This window comes from Podarcis liolepis (assembly GCF_965112155.1).
Source record: "Podarcis liolepis genome assembly, chromosome: 1".
In the NCBI taxonomy this organism is placed as follows: Eukaryota; Metazoa; Chordata; class Lepidosauria; order Squamata; family Lacertidae; genus Podarcis; species Podarcis liolepis.
The window spans coordinates 23,894,000-23,918,972 of record NC_139554.1 but is presented as its reverse complement, the minus strand read 5'-3'; the positions used below and the strand labels follow the sequence as shown (position 1 = coordinate 23,918,972).

Here is a 24,973-nt window from a genome sequence, read left to right as displayed (position 1 = left end):
GAGGCGGGAAAGCTGCTATTGTCCCCACCCACTCTCTCCCCCTTCTGGGCCGAAGGAATCGTCTGATTGGGTGAGGCGTCTGTCATATGGTTTCGAGGCGGGCGGTTACTCTCCCGGAACCGGAAGCTCGTTCTATAATAGGGCCGCCCCTCACGGTTACGGTTCCTCCACGCTGCCTTGAACGCGCTTGGCTCAAAAGCCCCGGTTGCTTTTGAGGAGCGTCTTTCCCTGTTTCTTTCCTTTTGAGGGAATGGCGGCCTCCGCAAAGGGATAGCTCTGCAGGGCTCCTGCCAGGACACCGTCCGCTTTCGGTTGCAAGAAGCGACCCAAACTCTTCCTCTGCCGTGTTTCTTATGTCAGCCGCTCTGAAAATAAAATAAAAAATAGGCATTTGAGTTTAGCCCTTTTTTAGCCGCCCAGTAGGTGAACGTGCCAGCTTCACCCGGGGCAGCCCTTTAAAAAAGGGATTTTTGAAAGGTCACCCGTGGCTAAGTGGCCCTTTAAGGTATAGGAAGAAAAAGGAGGTTCCGACCTGGAGGCTCACTGGTCTGAAGGGAAGAGAGTGTGGGCTGTGGAGGAGAACGTGTGAAAAAGCGAAAACAACGGAAAAGGTGAAAGGGGTTGTGATGAGGTGGGCATAGTAACCCCTGAGCTCCTCCTAGGTATCACCTCTGCTCCCCACCCCACCCACCCTGATCCACCTGGCACAATATCATGTCTCAGGAAAGTGAGCATGGGAAATGGACAGTGTCTAGTAGCGATGATGAGAGTGCAGGGGAACAAACGAACAGCCAGATGCCGTCCACCTCTTTGCTGCAGCAAACTGGGCAAGAGAAGGGTCCCCGTTACCCTTGCTCAGAGGCCAGGAAAGCTGCTCACAAAAGAAAAGCATCTCCCCTGGAACATAGCGATGGGAGCTTTCCGCAGGAAGTGGCCCCGGCTCAGAAACAGAAGCCCTCTCAAGAAGGTTTAGGTTGGTGCCTTTCTAGTAGTGATGATGATGATGAAGACGATCTGAAAGAGCGAAGGGGGAAAGGAGGTGCAGCAGCTGGAGTCGGGCAGGAAGAGAGTTGTGCTCCTAAGGGGATCCTATCAAACCATAAACTTCCACCAAGCCACGAAACGACAGAGCCGTCTGACAGAGTACAAGATGCTTGGGATCTATTAAATGGACGAAACCCTTTCAGATTCTTCCTCACTAAAGTCAAAGGAATTAAGGCAAAGTACAATTCTGGATCCCTACACATAAAAGGTAAGTAATGGTATACCGGAATGGGGATAAATGCATACACATTTTGGGTGTTAGCTTTTTCTAAGAGATGGTATAAATGTTACTGTAGCTGGTATATAGAGGCATAGCAGTGTAATGTGTGAAACAAATGAAAGTTTGCAGTGGTCAGAAAACTAGCTTGGGGTTCACACACATGTACACCACTTGATTTATTTATCTTTGCTGACTAGCAGTGGTTTCAATTGAAAAGCATAGCACTGAGCCTAGGGCTTGCTGATCAGAAGGTCGGCAGTTTGAATTTCTGCGATGGGGTGAGCTCCCGTTGCTCGGTCCCTGCTCCTGCCAACCTAGCAATTCAAAAGCATGTCAAAGTGCAAGTAGATAAATAGGCTCTGGTGGGAAGGTAAACAGTGTTTCCATGTGCTCCTCTGGTTCGCCAAAAGCGGCTTAGTCATGTTGACCACATGACCCGGAAGCTGTACGCTGGCTTCCTCGGCCAATAAAGCGAGATGAGCGCCGCAACCCCAGAGTCGTCTGTGATTGGGCCTAATGGTCAGGGGTCCCTTTACCTTTAAAGCTCTAGCAGGTATTTTTATTCAATAAAGTCTGTGACCAAAGACTCCTGAATAAGCTTGGGGATAAGAGGGCATGTCCTCTTAGGAATCATTAACTGGTTACAGAAGAGGATGGAGATAATAAATTGACAGTTCTCATAATGGAGGGATCACCTGAGTATTAGTATTGGGATCCCTGCTTTTACCTTTGTTCATGAATGTCCTGTAGCTGGGGGTGATCCTGAGGTTGCCTGGTTTTCTGACAACACCAAATGGTTCAGAATGGTAAGAATAAAAAGGTATGGTGAAAAGCTCTGAAAAGCATCTCTTCAAAATATGTGACCAGAGATTAAAATGACACTTACACCCAGTAGGGTCTAAATGACAAATGTAAGTGGGATGTAAAATGGCAAACATAAGTGTCCCATTGTAAGTGGGACAAAAAATCCTAACTCCGCATAAACACTTAGGTCCTGAACGTATGGGGTAGTGGTAGAATTTGATGAATATGTTGACACAGTGTGCAGCTTATTAAAGAACAAATAGTTTACACTTTTGTGAGGTAGGCTTGTTTTCAGTTACATGTATCAACCCTGAATTTGACTTATGGTTAATGTTGTTAAAACAAATTTGCTGATGTTTATTTCAGTAGAAATGCTTATTTACAAAACTTTAATTTTTTATGACAGATATTTTGTCTCCCCTCTTTGGGACTCTTGTATCTTCTGCTCAGGTAACTTTATACATTCATGTTGCTATTTTAAAACATAATTCAGTATTACTTGTTCCCTTACCCATAGGATTTGCAAGGGCATTTAAAGGAGTTTTCTGAAGATGCACATAACTTTTTGGTCAGCTCGTTTGCCCATTGGGGGGGGGGAATCAAACCCTGTCTCAGGAAATACCATTATTAGAACCAACTAAAATGTCAAAAAGCATCAAGCAAGTTTTTCAGAGGAAAGGGTGTAGTGAACTTTAAAGCTTGCTGACTTTAGTGACATTTTAACTGGTCCTAATAAAGGTTTCACCCCATCATAGCTTTCTGCTGAACATGATTTGTCTTAATATTTGGGAACAGGTTTCAATTTTTATTTTCCTCTTTGCACTTTTTTGTGCATTTAGGTAGATAATTTTTTGCTGTGTTGGATTGATAATTTTGCTAATGCTGCATATGCCTTGAAAATAAATGAGATAGCCTATATTCATACATTGTGTGGCAGATGAAACCTAATTAATGTGCAGCAGTAAAAACCTTACTTAAGCATGTCCTGCATTTTAAAGGTGCTAGTTACATGGGTAAGCATTTTCTTGCTTGGTGTGTACAGTGGTGCCTCGCAAGACGAAAAGAATTCGTTCCGCGACTCTTTTCGTATTGCGATGTTTTTCGTCTTGCGAAGCACGGTCCGTCGCAACTGCGCCTCTTCAAGCGACTTAAAAAAAAAGCGCAAGATGTTTTCGTCTTGCGAAGCAAGCCCATAGGGAAATTCGTCTAGCGAAGCAACGCAAAAACGGAAAACCCTTTCGTCTAGCGAGTTTTTCGTCTTGCGAGGCATTCATCTTGCGGGGCACCACTGTATAATGACTCCTATAATTAGGAAATAAAAATCTCTCTAAACCAACTGTTCCCCAACCTTGAGTCTCCACAAGTTGAGCTACAACATCTGGGGAATCCAAGGTCAGACGAGGCTGCTCTAAACCTTCAGTAAGTGTTACTATGGGGAAAGGTAGCACACAGCTTCTAACTATTCCTTCTTTTTCTCTTCATGACAAAGTTTAACTATTGTATAGATGTGGAGTGGCTTGTCAAACAGTATCCAAAGGAATTCAGGTATGCTTCTTTGAGAGGAGCTCCCTCTTGTAGTGATTTTTTGTAGAGTATTTATTAAATTTATATACTGCCCTTCATCCAAAGGTCTTAGGGCAGTTGACAAGATGATGAACTTTTCTTAAAGTTCAATTGAATCAAAATAAAAATGGTCTAGGTTACATACTTCTTGTGAGATTAAATTTGTTGTAATGATGTGGTGTTGGTCTTTAGATATTTCATCTCCATAAATTTATCAGTGATGAGTAATGGAATCTCCATGTTCAGAGGCAATATACCACTGAATATAAGTTGCTGGGGAATAATAGTGGGGTATTGTCTTCAACTTTTTTGGACTGAATCTGCAGGCCTTTAACATTCTTAACTGCAGCATTGTTTTATGTCTGTAACAGTGCAAACTGGGCTGTCTTGCAACCATGGTTTGCATATCTGTTTCAAACTTGTTGTGAGGGCCATCCTGGTTCTAACCATGGTTTACAGGGACATAATGTGTTCCCCTGGTTAAAGTATTTATTTCATAAAATTTATGTACCACTTGATTCAAAGAAAACCTCAAAGAAGACCGTGAAAGTGAGTGGAGGAAGATTCATGAAGGAACCTGCAGGAAGGAGGGTGAGGGGGTCCACATTACACTCCCAATCATTCAATCACATTGACTGACATGGGAAAGGGATGTAGCTCCATGCTAGAGTATTTGCTTTACATGCAGATGGTCCCAGATTCAATCCCTGACTTCCTTGTTGGGCTGGGAATGTCCCTTGTCAGAAAACACTTTTTTGAAAATCTTGAGAGGCATTTCCAGTTGGAGTTGACAACGCATACTTCCAGCATAATTAAGCAGCTTATAGCCAGTAGTTCAGCTGGAGGTTTGTGCAGTCCTTATCACCAGTGAGTTGTCTAATGAAGTTTCCTTTGCTCTAAGGGACAAACCTTTATTAATAATCCATGGGGAGAAGCGAGAATCCAAGGCTGCACTACATGAAGAGGCACATCCTTATAAAAATGTTCGCTTATGCCAGGTAATTATTTTTCTCTTGCCTGCATATTGACAAAAGATAAAGTCTTCTCTTCTGTAGCCTTACCCCACCTGGTGCCCTCAAGCTTCTTTCAGTCCTAGTCAGCATGACCAAAGGTCTGAGATGATGGGAGCTGCTGTCCTAAACATCTGGAGGGCACCTGGTTGGGGGTGGCTGTTGATCCTCAGTCCATTAATAGTTTTCTGTAAGAGGGACTATATTTATGGCAATGTTACTTACCGATCGGGAAATATTTTTATTTGATCAGAGTTCTCCATTTCCCTGTGGTCTCTCGCATACCTCTCTTGAGTCTTCTATATGCAGCCTAAGATACTTGAAGCTGTAATAGAACAATTGGCAATAGAGAACAGCATGCAAAATCTGTAGATTGACTTTTAGAATTTGAAGATGGCATGTATAGTATTGGGTGAGACGGCTATAGTGTAATATGTGTTGAGTCCACCAGGGAGCAGTAAGCCAAAGCAAAATAGAAAACTGGTCCTAAATCATTATAGGCAGTACTGTATAATGTTAAGAGTTTCTGCACTGGAAAAGACTTTTTAAAAATTGCATTTTTATTTCAGGCAAAGTTGGATATTGCCTTTGGAACACACCACACGTAAGTAATCTGTATTATACTGGGGAAAGCCAGTTATGGTCTTAACTAAGGAACTATTTCCTTAGAGAGGAAGAGGGAGGTACAAATGATTTTAAATAGATGAACAATAATAATTAAATCTCAGCATAAAAGGAAAAGTTCTGACTGTTTACAACTTGGGATGTATTTGTGCTCAAAGCAAGAGGATGATTGACTCAACTTATTCTAGTGGCAGTCTCTCATGCCTCATGGAGTGCTGCTCCAGAGGGCCCCCACCCTTGGGGAAATTGCCTGCAGCTGGAAGGGAAGAACTGAAAAGCCCCTGTGTACTCACAGCACACAATGTGTGGCCTTTAGATTTGTTCAGGTAATGAAAGAAGGTAAGCAAAAGTCTTGAAAAGGAAGTGCCCCATTGCAATTGCACCTTGATTCTGTTATGTGCCTTAAATCAGCCTTGCAAATAGGTGCACAGAAGTTACTAGCTAGGGTTTTCAGCTTTATAGTCTTTTCCTGATCTTGTGCCTTTAACACACAGAACCTTACTAGCAGGTGAAGCTTTCTATATGGGGGGGGCGGGATAAAGTGTTGGGGAAATATTCACCTGCTTCATTTCTGCATATCAGTGAGGTAAGGGAGGGGACCATTAACCATATTGCTAGCCCACAGCTGTCACTGCCTAACAACTCCTCTGGCTGCCTGTTACAATTAAGTGGCTTATTTAAAAGCCTGTGCATTGTCTATATAGCCTTTTGTGTTAAATTGTGTTTTCTGTGTGCAGCAGAATAACAGCACAAAGAGTGGTCCTGATCCTTCTAACATGGATATGCTGCTAAGAAGCGGCCTACGTGTTGCTGTGTGGATGTTGCCACAAATTCTGGTTGCAAATTCTCCCCCTCTTCCATGCCGTGACATCTAGGAACACTTGCCGTGTGAGGCAGTAGCATGAATACATGATTTTCCCTACCCTTAGGCTACATTATTGGCTGTTCCCTGGGGGGGGGGGGACTCACAACATGATTACAGTGGTACCTTGGGTTACATATGCTTCAGGTTACATATGCTTCAGGTTACAGACTCCACTAACCCAGAAATAGTACCTCGGGTTAAGAACTTTGCTTCAGGATGAGAACAAAAATCGTGCTACGGCGTTACGGCAGCAGCAGGAGGCCCCAATAGCTAAAGTGGTGCTTCAGGTTAAGAACAGTTTCAGGTTACGAACGGACCTCTGGAACGAATTAAGTACTTAACCTGAGGTACCACTGTATATACTTGCAATGCTGCACAATTGGAAAACTAAAACAGTTTTACCACAGCATATCAATTTCACAAAATAAAAATTTGTGTTATTCAACCCACCCATCCCTTCAAACCAGGTAAAACACCAGCACCCAAAAAAACCCCTATAAAATGCACACCAAAGTAGCACCCACCAGAAAGAGGCAACCCACCCATGAGTGCCTTTAATAGCATCCTCACTTTGTTCAGAAGTAGTATTTCAATAGTCTTTCAGACCTTAATTGTTTGCTGTGCGCTATAGCACACAGTTTGTTCAATTTATGAGTAAGCTTGTTGTTTTTCAACTTCATGTGTTCATATCATTAGCAATGCTATTATGTGTGGTCTTGGAATGAGTCAGCATTATGAGCTAGGCATATTTTTTTGCCATTTTCCTTCCCAAGTACCAGTTTCTAAGGCAACCTGGCTCTTTGAGGGGAATAAGCCAAGGCAACACATGGCATGCTTTCTGTTTAGCATTCTACTATAATTTACTTAATGAAGTTTTTGAAACAAAGGACACAGAAAATATGCTAGTTACACCAACAGGAAAGGACAATGGTGGACCTAATTAACAACAATTCCTTTTTAAATAATAAAAGACAATGTGAGTAGATTTTTTGAGAAGGATAGGTAATTGGCTTTTTAATATAAAATTTGGGTTGGGAAGGCCTTGTGACTATTGTCCTACTGAGCAAAAAAAGATAGTCCGTGCTTTTTAGTAAGGGTGGCTGCCAAGAATATATCCCTCTATTAAAAGCCTGCTGCAACCAAACACTCTTTCATGGCGGTTAATCAGGTTATCATTGGCTAGTAGTCATGATGACTCCAGGTTAAGGCACAGCATGCTTCTGAATGCTAGTTGTTGGGCGGGGACATCAATGGGAGAGGACTGTTGTCCTGCTTGTAGACACCTTGCTGGTATCTGGTTGGTCATTGGAATACAAGGTGCCTTCTTAGTTTGGCATTTTTATTCTTTCATGTGGAAGTGCTGGGTGCTGTTGTGTCCTCAGCAGTCACAAGGGCCAGAAAAGTTTCAAAAATAAAACCCATGTGCGACGTTTGCCCTCCTAGGTGTGTGACATCATACTGGGTTCATAAGGAAAGGGTTAACTAATTGTAAAATGACTAACCTATGGAACCCAAGGGGAGGAATTAGAGTTAGAGTTGTTAAGAAGTCAGTCTGGAGTCAGAGAAGAGAGAGGGAGGATAAGTCTGTGGGTTGGGCTAGTCTGATGTGAGAAAGTGAGAGAATCTGTTAAGAGGAGTCAGTGAAACAGGTGAGATAATCAGTCAGAAGGTATTAGGAAGGTATAGGCCGGTAAAGAAACTAAGGTTAAGAAACTGACAAGAATATTATCTGAGAAACTATAAACTTGTTAATGCTTATAAAATAAACTTGTTAATGCTTATAAAATAAACAGCTGTCTGGACTCAGTGTGTACCCGAGAGTAACGGGTTGGTGGCAGCGGGGAAGTGAGCACAGTGGTGGCACAGGGATCAATAGACTGTCAAACGTCCGGGGACCCTGTGTGATCGCTACACCACTTCTACTATTCTGGTCATCTAGTCTATTTGTTTTCAGGGAATGGATAGCTGTCTGTCTGTCTGTCTGTCCAAGAGATGTTACAGCTGATACATGAACAGCTGCTGGTATAAATTACTTCATTGTCGGATTTAGGGTGGTGCAGGTGGTTCCCCAACAGAGGGAGCCGAGCTGAGGGATCACTAAATAGTGCACTTAAGAGCATACGCAGAATGGAAGGCAAGGGCACTTTTAACAAACTCTGTTCCAAAAGAATCATTGTGTAAAAAATAAAAGGGGGGAGGGTAAATTTTGTCCTCTCTTAGGCACCATATTATGAAAGTCCGCCCCTGACTTCATCCTAGCGATGTGGCCTTGGCACGTACAACAACAACAACAACAACAACAACAATAATAATAATTTATTATTTGTACCCCTCCCATCTGGCTGGGTTTCCCCAGCCACTCTGGGCGGCTTCCATAGAAACCAAAAATACAGTAAAATATCACAGATTAAAAACTTCCCTGAACAGGGCTGCCTTAAGATGTCTTCTAAATGTCAGGTAGTTATTTATCACTTTGACATCTGATGGGAGGGCATTCCACAGGGCGGGCGCCACTACCGAGAAGGCCCTCTGCCTGGTTCCCTGTAGCTTTGCTTCTCGCAATGAGGGAACCGCCAGAAGGCCCTCGGCGCTGGACCTCAGCGTCCGGGCAGAACGATGGGGGTGGAGACGCTCCTTCAGGTATACTGGGCCGAGGCCGTTTAGGGCTTTAAAGGTCAACACCAGCACTTTGAATTGTGCTCGGAAACGTACTGGGAGCCAATGTAGGTCTTTCAAGACCGGTGTTATGTGGTCTCGGCGGCCGCCCCCAGTCACCAGTCTAGCTGCCGCATTCTGGATTAGTTGTAGTTTCCGAGTCACCTTCAAAGGTAGCCCCACGTAGAGCGCATTGCAGTAGTCCAAGCGGGAGATAACCAAAGCATGCACCACTCTGGCGAGACAGTCCGCGGGCAGGTAGGGTCTCAGCCTGCGTACCAGGTGGAGTTGGTAGACAGCTGCCCTGGATACAGAATTGACCTGCACCTCCATGGACAGCTGTGAGTCCAAAATGACTCCCAGGCTGCGCACCTGGTCCTTCAGGGGCACAGTTACCCTATTCAGGACCAGGGAGTCCTCCACACCAGCCCGCCCCCTGTCCCCCAAAACAGTACTTCTGTCTTCTCAGGATTCAACTTCAATCCATTAGCCGCCATCCATCCTCCAACCGCCTCCAGGCACTCACACAGGACCTTCACCGCCTTCATTGGTTCTGATTTGAAAGAGAAGTACAATAAAAACTGTATTTGTTAGTAACCACATGTTATGAATGTGCCCCTTAGGATACTGTGCAGTTTCACCCAAAACTTGATGTATATCCCCTTCCTAGACAGATAATCCACCCACTAGCTGTGCCTTGCTTTTATTGTTTGATCTTGTCTAATTCAGTGCTCACTCTCTAAATGCCTGTTCAGAACTCCCTCCTCTTTGCCAGACTCTAATGGAAAGAATTAGACACCCTGAATGCACTGAAGTTGCATTTACGCGTTTGAGCCCTCTTTCATTTTTGCTGTATTTGGTGTTCCCTTCCCGTAATACTTATAACACTTTTGTATAGGAAAATGATGTTGTTACATTACGAAGAAGGGCTTCGCGTGGTGATACATACATCCAACCTTATTGATGATGATTGGTACCAGAAAACACAAGGGTAAGAAAGTTATTATAATATAATAATAATTTATTATTTGTACCCCGCCCAACTGGCTGGGTTTCCCCAGCCACTCTGGGCGGCTTCCAACAGAGATTAAAAATAGATTAAAACATCAGTCCTTAAAAACTTCCCTAAAGGACTCTTGACTTCCATAGCAAATGTTAGATTATATTATTATTAGCTTTATCTACCACCCTTCATTGTGAGATCTCATGGCAGCTCACAGAATAAAACAGCATGTTGTATGACTGTCATTTGTATTGTTGGGTTTTTGAAAACTTTGTATATTGCATATGTTTAATGTATATGCGTCCAGGATTCTCAGAGGTTATGCACAACCACTCACTGTTTAGAAAGGCATTTAATATTGTGGTTTATGGCTACATGACATATGTTACTTCCTCTTTAATGGTCTCTGGGCTGCCTTATTTCCCAGAGGATCCATTCTTGGCTTGCCTCAAATGCCTTCCGTTATAAAACCCAGTAGCAAACTTCCAGTCCAGACAGTGGTACAGCTAATAAGCCCCATTCCTTATCCAATGTAGAATCTAAAACAAGACAATAAAGTCACACAGGATGAAGTATTTCAAAATAATGAATTGTAGATTTATTATCACCTTATCTGTATTTTGGTCGTAGATGGTATGATGTCCAGAACAATAAGTAAGATTGATTACTGCATGATTTCTAAAGTAGAGATCTTCTTCCATAACCCTACCAGCAAAATTCCAGGAATGTATTCCACCATTGAATAATGTCAGTAGTCACTGGGTACCACTTCACTCTGTTCATTGGTATGCCTCAAGGAGATTGTTCTAATGAATTCTATCTACAGTGAATTTTAAGATTTCAGCTATTACAGGGAATTGTTAGTCTTGGACTGTTTCATATTTATAAATATAAATATAGGACTCCTAGTTAGTTTATTGCTCTAATAACTTAAATTCACCTTGAGACGATACTTGCTTGGGTCAGGCTGCTCAGAAGTCATAAAATGCAGTATTTACTTTTTACAGAGAATAGGATCCAGGTAAGTTTTATTCTTTATAAAACATACTTCCCCCTCCCCTACTGTATTTTTAGCAGGTGGGTAGTAAAGTGAAATTTGATGCTGTCAAATTTCTAGTTTCTTTCCTGATACAGAAATTATACCGATATTCTTTTGAGAAAAAAAGAAAATGTATCAGTGACATTGTGGATAGACTTAAGTGATACAAGAGCTCTTTTGTTTGTTTGTTGGCAATAGACAATGCAGCTCATATTGAAAAATTGTCTACATAGCTAGGGAAGGTCCTGTCTCCTCAGTTGAACTATAATATAATAACTATTGTTATTGGAGGTGAAAGTAGCATATTGCAAAGTTATCTACCACATAATGTTTCGCCTATTGCTACTTGCCTTTTTGTATCTGCTACTAGGATATTCAAACAAAGGACATATTTAGGCAGTTTTCAAAGCTGGCTAAATTGCTCAGCTGTCCTGAGGAGATTTAGGGAGCATTGGGAAGGAGAGGAGTAGGAAGTCCGGTTGCACGAATGAACAGCATTCCGTGCATGCAACAACTTAGCTGAATCTCGCTTCAAGATTTGAAACATTTTCCAGATAATTAAGCTTGGATATTTCCTTTAAATAAGGGCAGAATAAGCCTGTTCCCTGAGCTTTACTTTTGAAAGATGATGCACCACAATTGTAAAAAAGAAAGAAAAGAATGGAAACCTTTATTCTTTGAATTTGATAGAAATTAACTCTGCTCCATGAAAGCATTTTCTATAACACGTTAGGGCAAGATCCAGCATTAGTTGGCCATCACACTGAGTCTTTAACAAAACTTTTTGTTGTTCTAAATGCAATATAATCATTTGGTGATACATCAGCCATTCTTTTACTTCTGTCTTCCAGAATATGGCTAAGCCCTCTGTATCCAAAACTGCCACTTGGAGCTGCTGAGTCTGCTGGTGAATCTCGTACCAATTTTAAGTGTGACCTAATAAGCTATTTGAGGTCTTACGGTTCTCCTACTCTCAATGAATGGGTTGAAATAATCAAGCAGCATGATCTTTCAGAGACAAGGTACATAATCTGAGAGGGGTTACTTTTGCAACGAATTGCACTGAATTCTTATTCCTGGCTTGCTTTTCTTTTTTTTAGCAAGTTGAGAAGGATAGAGGGAAGGGGTGCAGTGAGAATGGAGCAGTGATAAAATTAAGGTTCTAACTGGAAGCTGGTTGCATTTTTAAAAAATCATTTTCTCTTTGCATGTTGGAACAATTTAACTAGGCAGTAGCATCTTTGAGAAGACTTAATGCCTGATAATAGTGCAATTTGGAAAAGCACTGTGACCTTTACCATAATTCGGCATGCTTTCATTTGTGTCTACATCTTTTGTGTAGAGTATATCTTCTTGGGTCAACTCCAGGTCGATACCAAGGCAGTGAAAAAGAGAAATGGGGTCATCTCAGACTTAGAAAGGTACTATATTTTTATTCCTATCCCTCTAAGCATGTATTGTTCAAGCTCTTCTTTTTCAAGGCTTGCCTCCAGTAGTTCTTTGTTGGCAGCGGAAACTGACAAGGAGAGAAAGGTGCATCTTCAGTTGGTGGCTCAGGGGTAGTAGCATGTCTCTAACTTGCTACACAAATGTAAATGGAATATCTATAAAATACTTGGTGTTAGTGTTACTCTTCCAGTGCGGAGAGTTAGAGTACAACAACAGGAAGCCGCCTTCTGTGCTGAACACTGAGGGAATTGTGCAGTTTGAGAAACTATCTTGATAACTGGGCTATTTGGTGGTACGCATAATATAAGGTAGTGGCAGGTTACATTCAGCAAAAAGAATTGCAGAGAAGACCAGAGAAGTGTGTGGCCAGAGAAGACCATGCCTCCTGATATAGCATGGAGATGAGAATCTTTAGCTTTCTGGGTACAATAGAGACATTGATCATAGTGAGGTATTGAGGCGTAAGCTTTTGTGAGTTGGAATGTTCTTGGTCCTATGTTCCATTGGTTTCTTAATTGTCATTGGTGTTCTGATATGACACACACACACACACCCCAAAAAAAACCTTTGGGTCTGTGTAAAATGCCGGAAGAGGGCACTGTTGGTAGGTGATGGCACAAATCATACTGGAGAAATTGGGAGCAGATTACACTTTTAACTAGATCCTGTGGGTTCATAAAACTAGGTGTCTTTTCCCCGCTTAGCCCAGTGTGTCCCCAAGTATATGTAGGAGGAGACTGAGAGGAGATACGATAGCCATCTTCAAATATCTGAAGGCCTGTCACATGGAAGATGGAGAAAGCTTGTTTTCTCCTGCTCCAGAAGGGAGTACTCAAACTAGTGGTTTAAAGTTACAAGAAAGGAGATTCCAACTAAACATCAGGAAGAACTTTCTGACAGTAAGATATGTTCAACAGTGGTCTCCTCAGGAGGTTGTAGATGTTCCTTCATTGGAGGTTTTAAAGCACAGGATGGATGGTTTAGTTGAGATTCCTGCATTTCAAAGAGTTGGACTAGATCAGGGGTCCCCAAACTAAGGCACGCAGGCCAGATAAGGTCTGAGGGAATTGTTTATCCGGCCCGCACCGCCGCCCGCTCTTACCGGCACTGCGCTGCACAGCTGCCCACTTCCGGGTCGGAGGAGCACCAGAAGTAGCTTATGCGCAAGCGTTATTTGCGCAAGCGTTATTTCCAGTGCACATCTGGGTTGGAGGAGGCCCGTGCACATGTGCACAAGCTATTTCCGGTGCTCCTCTAACCCGGAAGTGCGCCAGAAATAGCATGTGTGCATGCATATGGGCACGTGCTCCCCCACCCTCTGGCCCGCCACGCAATCGGCGCTGGAGACTCCAGCCCAAGGCGTGGTAAGTTTGCTGACCCCTGGACTACATCATCCTTGGGGTCCTTTCCAACTCTGCAGTTCTATGGTTCTTCGTACCTACCAGCTTACCAGACCATGCAATTGTGAGACTAATTCATGGAAGCTTATGCCAGGAGCATCTTAAGATCAGAGTTGTGGGTTTGAGCCCACATTGGGCAAAAGATTCCTGCATTGCAGAGGGTTGGACTAGATGACCCTCGCAGTCCCTTCCAACTTTGATTCTATGATTCCGTAAGGTACGCAAGGATTTGGCCATTTTTGTTGTTAACATAATAACATGACTTTCCTACTGTTTTTAAACAATGAGGGAACTCTGTCATGGTATTTTTTAGGGAGAAACTAAGCATTCGGCACAGATACCTATTATGAATCCATTGGTGGTAAAGGAGGGTTGGATGAGATGCTGGCTGAGTAGCTAATCAGATTAATGACGTCCTTCATAATAAGCAATCCCTTTGTCATACTTCAGCTAATCAAGTGACTTTGCTCAGTACAACTTGAATTGCCAAAGGTGGTGATGTTTTGTTCTTGTATCCAATTTCTCCCCAACAGCTTTTGAAAGAGCATGCAACCCAGCTACCTGATCAGCATTCTTGGCCTGTAATAGGACAGTTCTCAAGCATTGGATCTTTGGGAGCTGATCATTCCAAATGGCTGTGTTCAGAATTTAGAGACAGTTTGATCTCTCTGGGAAACAACACAAAGACTCTGACAAATCATGATGTTCCTGTTCACCTGGTATTGCTTGCTTGCTTGCTTATTACTTACTGCTTTTTTAAAATAAATAAATAAACCCACACATTTTCCTTCAAAACTTCAGCTGGTGGGTAATCTTCCAAATCCTTTTGAAGTTCTTAGAGTCGAATGTAGCAAAAGACAAATGTTTAAGCCTCATTTGTACATTTAAAAATTCTCCTGAGTTAATGTATAACACCATACTCGTGTTGTATGCAAAAACTCACTGCACACTTTTAATTTTTTTTAAAAAAATTGAATTCTGAGAGTCTTACTTATTTCTGCAGACCTTTTTCCAAGTAGGGCTGCGGCTTAAGCTGTTTGCTACCATGTTACTTGGCACGAATGGCTTAATTGTGCTTCAATAGAGTATAGCTGTCAACTCAGTTACAATTTATTATAGCTAACTAGTTATTACAATTTGTTACTTTAGGTTTACCCATCAGTGGACAACGTGAGACAGAGTTTAGAAGGTTATCCAGGTAAAAACATATGCCTTTGGGTGCAGTGTAGAAAGGGGGTATTATAAAGTTGGGGAAAAACAACAGAAGGAGTTTCTAGAAGTTTCATGGTATTTTAAAACTTCTTTTAAAAAACATTTTTCTCTATTCATTCTTTCAACCCTCATAATGGCTCTTGAGGCAGATCACCCTCGAAAGTTAATTATGTAATAAAATATAAAGAGCCTAAGAATATAAGAATATAGGATCAACACATTATGAAAAAGACTGAGTGGGAGGTGAGAATCAACACAAACCAAACGCCCATCAGAATATAACTGTCTTGGCCTTGATATTTTCATAACTAAATACATTTATCAAACATGAAAGACATATTGCATAGTTAATTTATGCTCTACTAATGTGAACTAGCAAGTTATTGCTAGCATTTTCCGTGTCATTCCAATTGACTCTTCCATCTTGATGTTTATTTTATGTACTGCAGGTTCCATATCACATAATTGAAAATCTGCATATAGAGTATTCTTTAAAGAGGCTGGAGTGTAAATTGCTTTTTAAAATCCTACTAAATCTGTTTTTTTGTGCATGTATAGGGAAAATTTGTGAATAATTCATTATTCTATTGTGAGAAACCATTTCAATGCCACACTTAACTATGAGTAATGGGTCTTTTCTTTCTCTCTAAGCTGGTGGTTCTCTTCCGTACAGTATACAAACAGCACAGAAACAGCTTTGGCTGCACTCTTACTTCCAGTAAGTAAAATTATCTCCTCTTGATTTAATGACATTTTGGGTTTGTTTGTTTTTAAAAAAGATCCGTTACATTTGCAGGAGAAATAGGCATATAAACAAGCAAATCAGAGAAGCCTTGGAAAGTTCATTTTTTAAACTCATTGGATTGTGATGTACATTGAGTTTTCCTATATAATCTTTAAGCTTTCTCAGAAACTGAGGTGGCCTGATCCAACAAATGTTATTTTATGTCTTGATTGCAAAAAAAGAACTTCAGTAGACAGTGATGAGCAGCAACTATGTCTCTTCCTTCTTTGAATTTTTTGTAAACGTACATACATTCCTTGGTTTAAGTCAAGTGTAATTTGAATCCAGTGAATCTGTACATTGAAGGGTAAAAGGTTTAGTTAATTGTGACTGGAATCTAAATGCACTGTGCCCATTGACAGTGCTTGCATGTGAGAGTGCTGGTGGGGTGCTTAGCAATGAGGCTAAACCTGCACAGTTGATTATTATCAGGTCATATGCTCTAGGAATGGTTGCAGAATGCTGCTTTGCACAATACGAGTAATAAGGGCATAAACCATGTTTGAAGACTTTTCCTGTGTATACTGAAAATAGATGTGGATAGCCACTTCAAACTTTGTACACTCTTATCTATAACATGGGGATTGGCCTTTATTTGAAGCTTGGCAGAAGCGCTTGGGAACGATGTGAATTTGAAAACATCTTAGTTAAGGTTTAACCTAAAACTTCCCTTTTCATTTTTTAATACTTGAGCAAGTGGTCAGCGGAGATGTCAGGTCGTAGCCACGCAATGCCTCACATTAAGACTTACATGAGATCATCTCCAGACTTCCAGAAGATTGCATGGTTTCTAGTTACAAGGCAAGTCTTTGACTTCTTTTGATTTCCTCCGGAACAGCTGCTTTGATTATCATTTGGCCCCTCTGCTCTCTTTTAATTAAAATAGGCAGCAATTTTGGTGTTTTTCTTTCTTTCTTGTGAGTCTCAGAAATGGGTGGTCCCTCTTTCATTGAATTTTTCTCTCTCTAGTGCCAATCTTTCTAAGGCTGCTTGGGGAGTGTTTGAGAAAAATGGCACGCAGATGATGATCCGGTCATATGAGCTAGGAGTCCTCTTCCTGCCATCAGAATTTGTGAGTTTATCTAATTCCATATAATTCTTCATTTAGTGAATGCAATCAAGTCTTTTTATGTATTCATAAATACATAAATACCATTATGACATCAGTTCATCAGGCAATGTGCATCTGTATCACAGTTCCAAAAAGTTGTGAAACTGCCCTTTTGAGGTCTTGCGCAGTTTGGAACAAGACATTTACAAAGCTAATAAAATGTCTGTTTCTTTAGTTTGGGTCAGCTATTTAACATCTAGCCAAGTTCTAATCGGAGTAGACCCATTTAAATGAATGGACCTAAGTTACTCAGGCCCTTTAATTTCAATGTGTCTACTCCCAGTATGACTAACGCTGGATACAGGACTATATGTTGTAGCTGCTAACCAGGGAAGAAGGAAATGTAAGCAGAATATATGTTTGCAAGCCTCATGGATATTTTCTGATGAAAGGAAGTGAAGTGATGGATTGAATGTAACATCACTTCTCTCTCTGTGTGTGCACTTTTCACAGGGCTTGGATGCAGGCTACTTCCAAGTGAAGGAAAACATGTTTTCTGATGAGCCGGTGTTAGCGTTTCCTGTACCTTATGATCTGCCCCCAGAGAAGTATGAAAGCAAAGGTAAGATGTCCTCCTCAAATGTAGGGGAAAAGGACAAGTATTACACTTGAGCAAAAGACCTTTTTATTCTTTGACACTTGGCGGGGGAATAACTATAATTATTGATGGGAGCTAAGGGAGATGAAATCTAGAAAGTGCGACTAACCCAAAAGAGACCAATGGAAGTAATTTTTAAAGTATCAGAATTGTCTGGCTCTTAAACGCCACTCATCAAAAGAACTAGATCCTCCACATAAGACTAGCTGTGGCAACTAGTGCTTCACGTCTGGGGATGAGACTTAACAGCCAAGCTTTGGAAATCCTGCTTGGCTCTAAAACCCTCAAGTAGGTCATTATGGATCTGCCCAAGTGTTGTTACAATGATGGGCTGAGCTTGGAAGAAGAATGGGACACAAGTAGCAACAAATATAATAGCCTTTCAATCTTTGATAGGCTGGTCCTATGATTCTGTTTGTGCCAAGTAGCTTATATGCTGAAATTGGGCTTTCAGAAATGTATGCCATTCCCCACCCTTGCATACCTGTGTGGGTGCCTTGCAAATTCATTTACAAGAATGTGACATTGGGCTTCCAGGTGGGTGTTTGTCTTAAAGGGGTCTTAAAGGTAAAGGGACCAGTCGCAAATGACTCTGGGGTTGCGGCGCTCATCTTGCTTTACTGGCTGAGGGAGCCGGCGTACAGCTTCCAGGTCATGTGGCCAGCATGACTAAGCCGCTTCTGATGAACCAGAGCAGCACACGGAAAAGCCATTTACCTTCCCACCGGAGTGGTACCTATTTATCTACTTGCACTTTGACGTGCTTTAGAACTTCTAGGTTGGCAGGAGCAGGGACCGAGCAACAGGAGCTCACCCCGTCACGGGGATTCGAACCGCTGACCTTGTGATCGGCAAGCCCTAGGCTCTGTGGTTTACACCACCGCACAACCCGTGTCCTTAAGGGGTCTTAAGAAAGCATAATACTTTTGTCCTTCCTGTATTTGTTTGCCTTGGCTTGCTGTTTGTACAAAATGTTACCTTTTCCACTACGTCCCCTTCCATCATGTTATCTTATCAGAAAATCCCACATGTGTCACCCGAGGTCTCTGGAATTGTGAAGAGAGAGTGCTGTTAGCAAGCTGTATTTCCTTGTTTGGACTTCTATTTTCCTGATGGTGATATGATTAGCTGCAGCATCGATAGGGTTCTTTTCCTCCCGTCATGATGTGGTGTGTCTGGGATCTTCACTGGCTCTAGAGTGCTTTAATTTATGCATCCTCTTATTCAGGTGTAACATTTTGCTGGGACTAGTCCCAAGTGAGCATAGCATTTCAACCTCTTCCTGCTTCTTGCTCAGCTCTGCCTAGTTTCTGCTCTTCTGCTAGCAAATCCTGCTGTACAGAGAGAAATAAGACTTCTATACCTCCTGATGTGATCCTGAGATGCTGCTGTGATGGAATGTTGGGGGGTTTTTTTGGCAAGTATAACTTTGTGCTCCACCAGCCCAAAGGGAGAAATGTGTGCAAGTCGAGGAAAGGAATGTACTGAAAGTTTCATTCGCTGTTATCACGCAGTTTACCTCTTTGGTCCACTGATGCAGGCTGCCAACCTTGGTCCCATTTATTGAACAGTCTCGCTTATGGAGAACTCTAGAATCTTCATTTCCTGACTTTGAGAGGAGCTGACTAGCCTCCGTTTTCTTCTTGGCAGTGAAAAACGTCGTAAATCCACAGGTTCAGAAATTGACCTGCTATATGACATTGTCTCTCTTTAAATCATTGCAAATTGCTGCATTTGCAGGAGACATAATTTCACGGCTTCCTATTATGTGCAGTTTGAGAGGAGTGTTTTATTCTGGCTGATACAATCAAAGGTTGCTTTGTTCATTGTGCAGTAGATTAATATACTTAAGATGAAATGCTATGTCTGTTTTACAAATGGGTATCATCACTTTGCGCAGAAGGAACAAGAAAATGTGAAGCATTGTTGCTGTCCCTTCTGAGTTTTTAGCATGTCTTTGTGTGCATTAGAATTCTGCCAGTGGGGTAGCTTTTCAAAGGTTGGTACATAGAATTGCAAAACCCCTGAGGGTCTCTGAGAGGATTCTTTTCAAAGAAAGGCTTTGAAATTGTCTTTTCCCTTCTTTTCCACCCTCCTCTGGTTTCCAGTAAGCAAAATCATGCACAGCTGCCAAAGGGCTGCAAGATTTTATCCAGTGAAGTATCCCAAGAAACCTGAAGTGCTAAGTCCTAGCAGAGCACAATGTTTTCAATGTAAGGTGTTCCTGTTGACAGCCCTTTAGGAGACGTTGGGAAAGGTACCTAAGGAATGCTGCCTAAGTTAAGTTGACAACGCAGTTATGCAACTCTATCAGTCTACATCCTGTGGAGAAGTATTATTGAAAGAAATCGGACAGGACTTTAAGCTGTAAACTCAGCTCTGCAAAATCTTCATTGTTTTCTTGTAGACCAGAGCTGTACAACTCAGGACTACCATGAAAAAAGCAAGCAGGGGATATACCAGTATGTGGGGTCTCCCTTTGGAATGGTTAAATATATGTCTGCATACTTTGCTTCTTCCTCTGTGTCTTTTCCCTGCATATCTGTTACCCTTTTGCTTCCTTTCCTGTGAAAGCATAGGGTTTGAAGTGTGACACCACTTTGTAAAGCTCTATGAATAACTAGTGGGAAGTCTAAAAGTGTTAAAAACAGCAACACAACTTTGAGGAAAAGTAGACAGAAATAAAGCCCTTCTATAGACCTGGTAGACAGGCCTAACTAAACACTAATTTTTCTAAGGTGCCATCTCACACTCGTTAAGGCAGTATAAATAAATGTTAATGGATTGTTTTAACATTCTTCAATTCAGTAACTTTGTCTAAATCTTCAGAGAAAGTTGTATTGGTCTTATTTTATTGGACAGTGGTACCTCGGGTTAAGTCTTAATTCATTCTAGAGGTCCGTTTTTAACCTGAAACTGTTCTTAATCTGAAGCACCACTTTAGCTAATGGGACCTCCTGCTGCTGCTGCGCTGCCGAAGCACGATTTCTGTTCTCATTCTGAAGCAAAGTTCTTAACCTGAGGTACTATTTCTGGGTTAGCAGAGTCTGTAACCTGAAGCATATGTAATCTGAAGCATGTGTAACCCGAGGTACCACTGTATGTTAAAATAAGGCCATTTTTCATTAGCAAATGATAAGACCATAGAAGGCTATAGTTTGTACCTTAACTAGAATAAATGCAGTTTTCTAGCTTTGTTCTGCTGTACATAATGTACTGCTGCTGTATGTACTGCTGTGTGAGGTTTCCAAATTGCTTTGTCGTTATTATTTTTTGCAGCACACATTGCCTATTGTTACACAGTGTATCCAAGGTATTAATTGTTAGCAATGACCTTGGCATCACTCAGATACTGTAACTTAGCTTGTATTGGACAGCCCTTTTGATAGGTAATCAACCTCCTGAAGCTTCGCCGGAGGAAGAATCTTTGTTGCAAACAAACTCCCAACGCCCTGGACTGTACGTAGGCTTTGAGGAAGGCCTGCAATGGGGACCTTGCTGGTTATTTAGATGACATGCTCCTTCAGCCTCTGCTTGGTCATCTTTGTTTTTTAAACATTGGGCCTCTGACTTCACCGATTTGTCTCTCTCCCTGCCTCGTAGCGGCTCTGTAGAAGACGAGTAGAAACACGGCAGGCATCCTTGGTTAGCAAAGCTGCACACACTTAAATAGATTCTATAACGTCTGTAAAGATTCTGCATTATTGGACGTTTTATTTTGGGTTTCTCCAGTCTGTGTATTGTGCCAACCACCAAAATGACATGCAGACTGCTGAGAGAATCGGAACTGCAAAATTGCACCGGAATAGAAGGGAAAGTGCCATAGCTGCAAATTACACTGTAGAGACCTGTTTCCTTCTAGCTCAGCCACCTAAAAAACCCCCGCTGGATCAGGCCAATGGCCAGTCTAGTCCAGCATCCTGTTCTCACAGTGGCCAACTGGATGCCCGTGGAAAACCTGCAAGCAGGACCTGGGCACAAGAGGGCAACTGGTAGTCAGACGCATTTGCTGTCTCCAACTGTGGAGGCAGAGCATAGTCATAATGGCTAGTAGCCGTAGATAGGTTTATCCTCCATGAATTTGTTTAATGCCATTTTAAAGCCACCCAAGTTGGTGTCAACCATTGCCTCCTGTGGGAGAGAGTTCCATAGTCCAACTATGCAACTGTGTGAAGACAGTTGTCGGTCCTGATTCTTTTAGCATTCAGCTTCATTGAATGTCCACGAGTTGTAGCATTACAGAAGAGGGAGAAAAGCGTTTCTCTGCCCACTTCCTCCCTGCCATACATAATTTCATAAACTCATATCATGTCACATTTTCTCTAAACTAGGAAGTCCCAAATGCTGCAATTTTCCTCAACCTTGATCATTTTGACCCCTCTTTCTTCCCTTTCTACCTGGGTTTATTATTTATCCCATTTACTTTATTGATTTATTTCCTACCTTTCAAGGTAACACATTTCTGAGGAACCTTGCAGCACGAATAAAAACAATAGTATGGAGCAATTAAAAGTACATCTATCGTCAGAAAGCTTTTAAAATGTTATGTTAAAATGTTAGGTGACAGCTTAGAGCACTAAGAGTTATTGATAGGAAGCCTGATGGAACCAAAAAGTCTTGGCAGTACTTCCAAAGACATCCCCTATGTAAAATTGAGAGTAAATTGGTAATTTCATGTAGAAATCCTAGTCAATTAAAAAAAAATTCAAGGGAATGAATAGCAGTTGAAATCAAAACCGCGCAAAATCAGTAAAACCAGAGGAGAAAACTGCAAAACAATTATATGAGCTACAATAAAAGCCTGTCTATATACCGTATATACTCGTGTATAAGCCAACCCTAGTATAAGCCGAGGCACCTGATTTTAGCACAAAAAACTGGGAAAGCTTATTGACTTGAGTATAATCCGGTTCACCACACCACAAACCTGGTGGTGGCGGCAGCAGCAGCGGAGGAAGAACAAGCAGCCCAAAAGGGCTGCTTTCGGGCTGCTCATTCCTCCGCCAACAGTTGCAAAGGCGGAGGAGGAGGAACGAGCAGCCCAAAAGCCCAAGAGCAGCCACTCATCCATCTGCTGCCGCCTCCTGCTCACAAGAGCAGGCATAGGAGCCACAGCTGGGTGAGGCACAGTGCAGTGCCTCTCCCAACCCCGGCTCCTGTGCCTGCCCTTGTGAGAGGCGGGTGGCGGCGGCGGGACCAGCGGTGAGAAAGGGCTCCTTTCTGGCCGCTCGTCCTTCCGCTGCCGCCACCTGCCTCACTCGAGTATAAGATGAGGGGGCCTTTTTCAGCATTAGAAATGTGCTGAAAAAGTCGGCTTATACTCGAGTATATATGGTAGACATATTTTTAAATAGTGTTGGTTATAAGTCCCTGCCCTTCTATGAAGCCCTCTGAGTTGCCTTGGTTAACCAACTTTACAGGATTATTGTGAGGAAGGGCTGGGTACAAATATATTTTTTAAAATCATAGTTGAGAAATCTGTGCACTTGTGGAAATTTCAGGTAAGAATCCTGCTGCTGTTACATCAATCAAGTTGTACCCTGGTCTTCCTTCTGTAATGTGTCATGCAGTTCTGACCTTTCTTTACAAATGAAATAATGTTCTCTGTTGTAGGGATATCGCGGAGTAGGGAGTGGGGTCCAGAGGGAGCACACTTCCCCACCAGCAGGCAGCCACGTTTGCCTGCACGCTTGACCTTGGGGTGCAGGGAAAACCCTCCCCCCAGACAAGCCACAGCTGTCTGTACATCATTCCACCTGTGTCTGACCTTTTGCGGTCTCAGCAGTCAGCGGTGTCCTGTCTGTAACTTTTTCCTTAGAGACCATTTGTCTCCATTCGTCATACACTGTGCAAGGGGAAAATGACGCTGTGGAACAGGTGCCAAAATAGCTTTGTACCACCCCACGATCTCGGGACGGAAGATGTGTAAAGGTCACAGCCCAAAATGTATCTGCCTGGATTGCATATTTGTCTCAATAAAAGGAGGCTCCACAGGAATGGCAGCAGCTCGCTACAGCCCACCTGTGCGCAGCTCACATGATGATCAACACCTGTCTTGGGCCTTCACTTCACTCTGTACCTGGTTTTACAAAACTATCCCAACCCCTGAACTTCCCTGCTCCTCCTTTTGAAGTGTAGAAGCATTCTTTGTGCATTCCAGTTTCTCCCCTATTCTGTAGGCTTGGTTTCAAGTAGGGTATTAATAGGGCTCTAAAAGTATCCCCCATTGTCTGAGTTCTGTAACAGTAAATGGATTTGGTAAGTATTGCTTAGGTGGATTGTGTCTTACAGCCCATTAACCATTCCTAGCATCTAAGATAAAGCTAAGCTGAAGATGAAATATTGCAGATTCTGACAAAGCAAATTGGCATATACATATTCAATATATTGATTAATGCTCCAGTTAGTGCCCTTGGCTATACGCCCCAACATTAAACTTTGCTATAAGAGGGTGATGCTTCTTGGGACGAACTACTTGTGTGTTTTGTTGTGTGGTTATAAAGTTCAAAGCTTAATCATACCTCAAAGATTTCATCACCAAACTTGACACAAGGCTTCTCAAAGTAAGGGCGGTGGATTTCATTTCTGTTTGGATGATGGGCGCCATTCTGAATCACGATAATGGACAAAAACTTCATTTTGACGTGACTTTGTTTTTTGACATAGATTGTGTCTCCTCTTGAGACATCAATGCCAAACATGGCACAAGGGTTCGCAAGGTGGGAACAGTGGTCTTGTCTGGATGCCAGGTGCCATTTTGAATCAAGATGGCAGATGAAAACTTGACCTTGGATTGACTTCACCCAGAGTTTGGTGCGACAGGTTCAAACCCACAGATTGGACTGTCCATTTAAAAAACACAATATTTTTTGGTTTCTAAAAATAACTGGGCAGCGCTGGGCACTCCCCACTAACGAAGCTATAAAGGTCAAAGCTAATCATACCTCAAACAAGTTTCTGAGTAGCAAAACCTCATTTCTAAAGGTTAATAGCTGGTGAAAAAATGAAATGGCTGTGAAACATCTAACTCCTATCAAAATCTAGGAATGGAAGGTCTAATTTAATTTTCTCACTTGGCTCATCATGTTTTGTATCTGTGGTGTAAATCTGTCCATTTCTTCTTCCTTGCAGATCGCCCATGGATTTGGAATATTCCCTACACCAAAGCGCCTGATACACATGGAAATATGTGGGTCCCTAAATGAATAGCCTAAGTTCACCCTAAAACTTCAGCATCGTTAAATATGAGCCGATTCATATACCTGTGGGACTTGCTGGTTTTAAGAACATTTACACAGGATGTAAACTAACTTCTCTTTTTTAAAGAAGTACATTTTTTATAGATTGAAAACATTTTGAATAAAATAATGGGCATATAGATGAACATTGCTAGAGCTTATGATAATGCAGTGCTTTTAAAATTGAATTTATAAACATCATTGCTGTTTTTTTGAAATGACCGTGGCAGTTGGGTCAGACTATCTTTGTACTGAGCCTGAATATTTTTAGCCCTGTTCCTTCTTTATCCTGGAAACAGTGGCCCTGATGAAGGAGAAATTTGTGCAGAATTGAAATAAAGTGAATAAAAGTTA

General features: G+C 42.0%; 1 protein-coding gene across 2 annotated transcripts; it reads left to right on the top strand.

Moving 5' to 3' along the window:
• The first annotated feature begins 115 nt into the window (after positions 1–115).
• TDP1 (tyrosyl-DNA phosphodiesterase 1) lies at positions 116–24,973 on the top strand. Of its 2 annotated transcripts, none has more exons than XR_014525859.1 (15): positions 116–1,252; positions 2,475–2,518; positions 3,558–3,613; positions 4,533–4,629; positions 5,211–5,245; positions 9,684–9,776; positions 11,679–11,849; positions 12,170–12,248; positions 14,210–14,395; positions 14,826–14,874; positions 15,540–15,606; positions 16,370–16,473; positions 16,642–16,744; positions 17,237–17,345; positions 24,513–24,973. XR_014525859.1 is itself a non-coding variant. In XM_083502158.1 (15 exons), the coding sequence occupies exons 1-15, from the start codon at positions 715–717 to the stop codon at positions 24,584–24,586; spliced, it is 1,809 nt and encodes a 602-aa protein (XP_083358284.1). In that variant the 5' UTR covers positions 121–714; the 3' UTR covers positions 24,587–24,973. The 2 variants fall into 2 exon arrangements, 1 of the variants encoding a protein (XP_083358284.1); XM_083502158.1 differs by having other exon boundaries at positions 121–1,252; positions 16,366–16,473.

What these genes read in the sequence shown, in the direction of transcription:
- TDP1 (XM_083502158.1), top strand. Translation starts at nt 715, where the DNA reads ATGTCTCAGGAAAGTGAGCATGGGAAATGGACAGTGTCTAGTAGCGAT. An exon ending in TGGTACCAGAAAACACAAGG is followed by an intron (nt 9,777 to 11,678) that starts GTAAGAAAGTTA and finishes TCTGTCTTCCAG; the next exon opens with AATATGGCTAAGCCCTCTGT. An exon ending in CATGATCTTTCAGAGACAAG is followed by an intron (nt 11,850 to 12,169) that starts GTACATAATCTG and finishes TCTTTTGTGTAG; the next exon opens with AGTATATCTTCTTGGGTCAA.